General features: G+C 51.3%; 1 protein-coding gene across 2 annotated transcripts in view; it reads right to left on the reverse strand.

Annotated features, from left to right (window-relative positions):
• Nucleotides 1–7,494, reverse strand: part of LOC126571848 (tyrosine-protein phosphatase non-receptor type 14) — a 14,986-nt gene extending 7,492 nt beyond the window's left edge. The window contains exon 1 of one of the 2 annotated variants that reach the window (XM_050230679.1): nucleotides 5,647–7,494. In XM_050230679.1, coding sequence (XP_050086636.1) covers nucleotides 5,647–5,731 — 85 coding nt within the window. In that variant the 5' untranslated portion in view covers nucleotides 5,732–7,494. Of the gene's footprint in view, nucleotides 1–464; nucleotides 876–5,646 lie in introns of those variants that run through there. The other variant, XM_050230680.1, reaches the window with a different exon arrangement.
• Between the last annotated feature and the right edge of the window lie 6 nt (nucleotides 7,495–7,500).

Here is a 7,500-nt window from a genome sequence, read left to right on the forward strand (position 1 = left end):
AAGGAGAGCAGTACGCAATAGATACGCTCGCAACAACAAACAACCACACAGACATGCGCACACGCGCGCGCGCGCGCGAACAACCGCCTGTAACCTGTCGTCCGGATTGTAAATTTGAATAATCTTGTCCCATCCGGGTCCTCAACACACTCTGCTGACACTGCGTCGCTGCGCCTTGTGAACGAATGTTTGCTGTTCCTTCGCCACCCCCCGGGCCTAACACACCGCGTTCGCTGACTGACTTTCTGGTTGGCTGGACTCCCTCCTACAAGGATCATAAAACAACGACCCCAGCCCACAGCAACAACATCAACAGCAGGTTAAACATGCTGCTTTTATGGTGTTTGCAACCGCATTCCACGGCCAAGTGATAGCGGTGTGTGTCCTCCTCCTCCTTCAAGTGTGTTGCCGTTGCCCCCCAAAAAACTGGCGCCGATGATTTTCACTTTCAACGAAAAACTTACTCAACGGGATTACGCTTAGCTCGAACAACATCTTGAGATTCTGGCGCGGCACTGTTGCGATACTGCTGCACCCGGATAGTGGGCAAGTTATTCTGGATCCCTCTGGCCACGGTCCCTCCCTCTGTTGCACTAACGATCACGACCTCGTGGATTGCGGCCCTTTTGCGGTGCACGTGAGATGGATAGAGGTGATCGCTTGCTTTGTATAGAATATTGACGAGCCGCAACCGGTGACATCATCGGAAAGGAATCAGGTTTAAGCTTAATACCGCGATCCACCCTCCTGATCCACCCGCGAGACGCTGATGCTAAGCTCTCCGGCACTGGTTGAGAAGAAGGATGCGAATTGGTACTACACACGCGCGCGAAGTTTAACTTATGACTCGATCGCACTCGGTGTGCGACTTGCTCTAATCACCACGCACGCACATGTGTGCACGGTGAGGAACCGGGCCGGTGAACGGGTTCCTCGAAGCCCGGACACAGTCATTGCCACAGAGCACACACGGGGTTGTGGGCGCGACCGACCCACCGTCGTCGTTGATGTCGTGAGTGAGGAGCTGGTACACGGATCGCGAATGATAAGTTGCTGGGAGCAAACGAACGATCGGCATCTCAGTTGGTTTAGATAAAGTCAATAAAGTTGCTACAGTAACCATTCGAGCGGCATTCGGTGCAGGATGATGAGGTCCTTCAGTAATAAAAACTCAGTAAAAAAACAAATTTCTACATCTCTAACAAATTGCGTAATTTGTGAAATTTACAATTGCACGTTAAGTGGATAAATAACCGATTAAATGTGCCAGAAATATGAAAATATTTTGAAGGATGGTATGGTGGAAGAGAGAAGAGTTATTTTGTATCAAATACATACATCCACAAATACATCCCTGCTGCCTGTCCCCCCTACCAGATAGCTAACGTATTTAACCCCAGAAATGCAAAGCAATTTCATGCAATATGCATTTTTTGAGAGTTATAGACATTGTTTTTTTTTTACCAAAAACTCTTTTCCAGTCCGCTTAATTTTTGTTTTGACATCCTCCCATGTATATCATTTCGAGATTTACCTATTAGAATGGATTTCTTACAATTAACAATGCGGTTTCAATATTTGAAAAACCTATTCATAAACTTTAAATTACTCTTCTTTTTTTTTTTGGTGTCTTTTTAAGCAACAACCAACGCAATTCTATCGTGGACATTCTGGTGCTCCCCGCGCAACTTATCAAACGCCATCGCGTCGTCACCTTCAAACCGGCGAAAAGCTTCATTATTCTGGGCACGAGCGCGGGTGGATCATGACTCAGAAATTCGAAAGAAGGTAACTCTTGCGCGCATCGCGACGCCGGACGCCCGACACCGACAATACTCGTGGTGCCGTGGCGCGTTCGTGCGTGCGTCAGTGGTGGTGCTGCTGCTGCAAACACCCCCAACTCAGTGCGCCCCCTCTGGTGCCCCATCTCGTACGTCGCGCCCCGTTGAGCTCCGGCAACAACATCAACGACCATCGTCGTCACGCATTCCTCCACACAGGCACGATCCGGGGCCCACACCGGGTACGACTGTGACGATGCAGCAGCAGCAGCAGCAGCTTTGGGGCGCGTGCAGCTCCGTTAACTTCTTCTTATCAGCCCTCCGCGCAACGCATCCGTTGGTGGGGGAGAGAGCTCGATGGTTTCTAGAATGGCCGACAGAACACAACGGACAGGTGTGGCGTGTGGTGTGCTTTGGGTTGTTGAGGTGGGTTGGAAATCAACCTTCGAACCACTGGAGCGAACCCCCCTCCAAAAAGGTAGAACAGGTTGCAAACCATTGGCCGCCCGATTGCGATTAGTATTCTGCGCAGCGATTGATGTGGGTGGAATAGCATGTTTGTGTGAGTGGAGGGTTACTGGCATCAGAATTCCGTCCCGCGCAACCTCGATGGAACTCGAAGGAACACATTGCGCAACACATTGTGGTGTGGGCGAAGACGCGGGAAGGGCGAATTCAGAACGTTTCGAATAAAACAACAAAAAAAGGAGGTTTTTCTTTCCTTCTTTTTCTCTCTCAAACTCACACCCTCGCGTCATGCTGGAAGTATATCGTAAATTCCTGAGCACGATAAGCGCTTCCATAACACCATAAAACAAACACGCCAGGGACCCCGGGGTTACGGTGGTGGCGGCGGTGGCGACGTACTGCTGCTACCTTTCTGTTTAACTACAACCAGGCAGTGTAAACAACGAAACAGGTCAATAGGTCTCGAGGAGTCTCTCGCCACAATTCGCCCGGAATGCCGCCCACCCGCCCTAATCTCGCGTATCTTACCGGGCGGACCGCGCAAAAGACGAGCGCACACAGTCATCGGCGTGCGCGTTATCAAACGGTAACGAAAAAAAAAAAAAACAACCCAAAACTCAACCAGCAAGAGGCAAAGAAGCAACACACAGAGCAGAGTGTCACGCGGTACAGGTACGCGGCAGATGATGATGGGAGAGTGGGGACAAAGGGGGCGAGGGGGGAAGGCGGAGGGCGGCTGGCCGTACATACCTACCACCGCGCCGACTAACGCCGGCAAGATAAGGACAGATTTAATGTGTGGTAAGGCGATGCCACATTCCTCGACGCGCGCAGATATCGCGCACCAGAGAGCGCCCCAGAGAGGCCCAGGGAACGCAGAGGAACTGTGGTGGGTGGTGGAGAGAGATGTAAATATTTGCACATTGTTGCCTACCCTCTGTTGTCTCATCATCATACGATCGTCTCCAGTGTGAACTCCTTGCAAGAACCTCGCCTGTGTGCCTTGTGCCGGAGATAGGAGACGGAGCGAGCGAGCGAGCGAGCGAGCGTCGCAATTTGCCGGTGGTGCTCTGCGGGTTTATACGAATGATTGTCAACACAATTGCAACGTAGACCGAGGCGACGGCCATCATAATTTGCTGCCCTTGCGCGAAACATTCGCTGATGCTGATTTGTAGCCAAGTGGCAATCAATCTTCTCCCGTTTTTGCTTAAGCATCAGCTCCACCATCATCATTCAGCTCTCTTGCGTCGTCTCTCGTTCGCTCAATCTGCGGCAAACGATATCAAGTAGTATCCTCGAGACGAGACGAGACGCGGCATCTTGGTAGGTCTTCTTTGGTTAGGCGGATAAGAAAACGGAGTAACGATAATGCTGAGTAGCAGAAAAGGTTGTCGCGATTCGATGGATCGTCTTTTCCGTTGGTTTACGCAACGGACTAATAAGATCGTACGAGATGCTCAGGCAAAGACAGTTTAAAAGGTAACGTTTTGATGCCATTTTTGGTGACCTTGTGATTGCCTAGTATGTGGATCTCAACTCTTCTCATTGCCAGTGACCGCGTCTGCTTGACGTGATGTCTAGTGCAACCCACGTTCGCAGTACTTGAGCCATAACTGACTGAGCGCTAATCATGGTATAAACCAGAGGGGCAACTTCAACAGTTGCCGCGCTTGTTTGGCGTGCCCGTTGGATCCAAAAAAAAAAAAGAACTAACCAAATCGTCTATGGGCATGACCGAGGATCCCAATCGTAACACAGAACCACATTGAAATGAAAAAGGGAAGGAAATACATTGATCATTGTGTATCAATCTGCTGAGTGTTCTTTTGAATTGATTTTTTTAAGACATTTCCTTTCCATACCTATAATCAGTTGAGTGTTACATGGTCATCGGACTGTAGAGATCGCTAGAAATGTTCTGCCTGTAACTCGTGTGGTCAATGCGCATCTCGCGAGCCAAACCGACCCACAGGAAGGTAACCGTATGCTACCAACGATGTACCCTTTTTTTGTGAGGCAAAGCATCGACACCGATTGGCGCTGGGTAAGAGAGCGAACATAACGGTTGGGCTACCCCCTACACACCAGACACCCAGAGACCGGTAACACCATTTTGCGGACTACGTATGGAGGGCCGTGCCACAAGGCCAAAATTGTAATGCACGGCGGAATCTTCCGACATTAAAATTTGCAAACCCGGGCGGTTGACCGGTTTCACGAGCGGTTTGGTCGTGCGTTCCGCCACCCCAGAACTGCTAACTAACCGAAACTATTTTCTATCGAAAAAAGACACCCAGACACACCCGGAAAACAGGTTGTGTCTGCAGCAGCAGCAGCTTATTGGTGAGGTTGGCAAATTTTAGCATGATCGCGTGATGATGATATTTGTGTCGCCAAAGGGGTGCTTTCTGTTCTTCTTTTGGCCCCGGGCTAAAAAGGTGACAGAAAGGGGGGGACATTTCATCATTCGCTGATTATTCAATATTCCATTCCAGCCATTTTGTGCACTTCGTTGGTCGCGACACAGAGAGGTGGTGCGCGCGGTTGACAGGTTGATTGTTGTTGTTGGTGCTTCGGTCGCTGGCCGGCCAGGTTCGAACCGAACCTGAACGCTGAAGCACGCGACACCACATTTTGCTGCAAAGCGGTGCACTTTTGCGTCCCAAACGCACCCAATGTTGGGGAACAATGGAGTAAGCAGTTTGGGGCAGAGAGCTTTGGCCGTGCTGGCGGTCGATCGGTGTTTTGGCCCACTGGCGTGCATGCGCCGGTACGTCCGGGGTGCGGTTTATTCATACGAAAATGCTGAACCGTACGCGTGTAGCCGTGTGGTATGCCGGAAATGCATGAGGATGTGCTACCACATTTCCGGCAGATCTTTGATTGACACGTATTTCGGGGTTTATGCGAGGACTTTAAATGGTTAAATGAAGGTAAAACATGGAATTTAAAAGCGACAGCCAAAATAAAATGGTGTTTTAACCATTTCTATAATTAATTTGTTCAAAATACATTCCCAACAAAGCCACTTATTTGATTAATCGGCAGCTGTATATCTAGAAATCATGACTGGACCTTATGCTCCCGATAAAACAAATTTATTATTGACTAATAAAGCTGTTTACTGCTTCAAATAAACATTCAATCCAATGGAAAGAGACCACAAAGCTGGATAATGAAATACAACCAAGCGAACGAAGTGGCTAACGAAACAACATAACGAGCGAAATGCATAAAGCGGAGCACTTGCTGGCGATAAATTTCAGCGGGGTCAGGGGGTCTTAACCGCGGTCATCGCGGCAGGTCATTACGTTTTGAATCATTCAACCGTGGTGTTGGTTGGGAAATACCCCCCCCCCCCCCCCTCCCTGCCTTCCATGAGAAACCTACTCACCCAGATGATCGACCGATATGACGAACAGGCTCTTGGACATGACATTGTAGTGGCGGGATTTCTTCAGCTTCAGTTTGAACGGCATTTTGAAGCTCTCGGAGGAAGCCCCCGAACTTTGGCTTCTTCGGCAAGAAGGGCTTCTTCACTCCACTCCACTGGGGACCGGCGATGAATGGCCGGACCGCGGTCACGGCTTTAATCTGATCGAGCAACCTACTTCTCCCTCCGCTGCACTACTCCCGTGCCTTTCTACAACCTCTTTTCCCTTCGCACACAAACACAGAGCACACAGACACAAACAAACGTACACACGTACACACTTTCTCTGGCGTACGCGGCCGCCCACCGTGGTATCTTCCTTTTCGGTTCTTTTGTGGCCTCCGATTTGATTATTGTGCGTTGTGCACACACGCTAGACACTAGGCGCTTCTCATTGCACCGTGAGGTTGGGTGGAGGGCGCTACGAGAGTATTCTATTGCAATTAATAAAAACACAGAGCAAACAAACCGAAAACAACGAAACAAAAAAAACAGATATGGGAACGATCCACCACCGGTCACTGGCGGTACGCGCGTAAAACGATCCACGGTCGCACGATCGGCTGCAGCAGGGCAGCAGGGAATGCTTGCTTTCGGCGTTGTTTTCCTCTTCGCTTTTCCCCCTGCGTTTTTTCTTTTTTGCTTCAAACAATCAACATTCGTCGTAGCAGGCTAATTACACACGTCGCTTGCGCTTGACATTCGATCGCCTCTTGCTCTTTCTCTTTCGCTCTCTCTCTCGTAGCACCTCCGTCGGGAAGAGACGACACACTCACGCACCACTCGTTCGCGTTGCTAGGCTGCCCTGGTGGCCGCTGCTGCTGCTGCTGCATGTGCAGGGAGGCGAACAGTGCACGGGCAGCGCACGCACCTCCGGGTACACTGCTGACCGCTACCGCGCGGCGTGCCTGCCAACCGTGCCCGTTACCCTTTCGCTGCTGCTCCCGGTACACAACGGCGACGATAGGGTAGCAGCGCGGCGGACGTACGGCCGGTCGAGCCGGGATGGTGGATTCGCTTGGGTTGCTGGCGGCGGGGGTGGTGGCGATGACTTGAGCGTGCCGATTGCAGCGCTAACAGCGATTGCGCCGTTGCAGTTACACCGCATTTTTGCTTCACTTTCAACATCGGCAGCGCTGCTGGTTCGAGCGCCGCTTGCTACTTTTTGCTGCCTGCCTCTTTCACGGACGAGTCCACGGGCGAAGTACACTGCGACCAACGGCCAGCAGCAGCATCATCGACCTCTCCCCCTCCTTTTTCCGTCAGCGGTCAGCGCTGGTCAGCGTGATCACCGTGGATGGCGACCATCGCGCTTCGTAGGGCGTTTGGACAGCTCGTGCGTAGAACGGCTGATCGCGTAGGCGCGGCCTAGGTCACCACCAAGAGTGACGATGACGACGACGACGACGGGAAGGAAGCTGGGCGAGTCGCGATCGATTTCTCTAAATTTATCCAAACACACACGAACGACTGGAACTGGTGGACGAGGAACTGGACGAGCGTGGAAAGCGTGGTCAGCACGGGGAAACGGGGCCGAGGGGCGTACCACGTCGAAACTTTCTTCTCGCTTGCGTGTGCAGCGAACGGGCAGAGGCAGAGAGCGAAGCCGACCCGATCCTCGTTTGGCGATCGCCACCGTGGTCAAGCGCGGAGGATCTCGCGGTTTGTGCTGCAGCGAAATGATCCGTTCGCCAATAAACAAAAAAACACTAACGCACAGACAAAACTAGACACGGAGATCGGAACGGAGATGCACCGAAGGGCGTGCGTCACGTAAATTAAACCCACGGAACCGGACACAAAGTCGTACGTTTT

Source organism: Anopheles aquasalis, chromosome 2 (genome assembly GCF_943734665.1).
Source record: "Anopheles aquasalis chromosome 2, idAnoAquaMG_Q_19, whole genome shotgun sequence".
NCBI lineage: Eukaryota > Metazoa > Arthropoda > Insecta > Diptera > Culicidae > Anopheles > Anopheles aquasalis.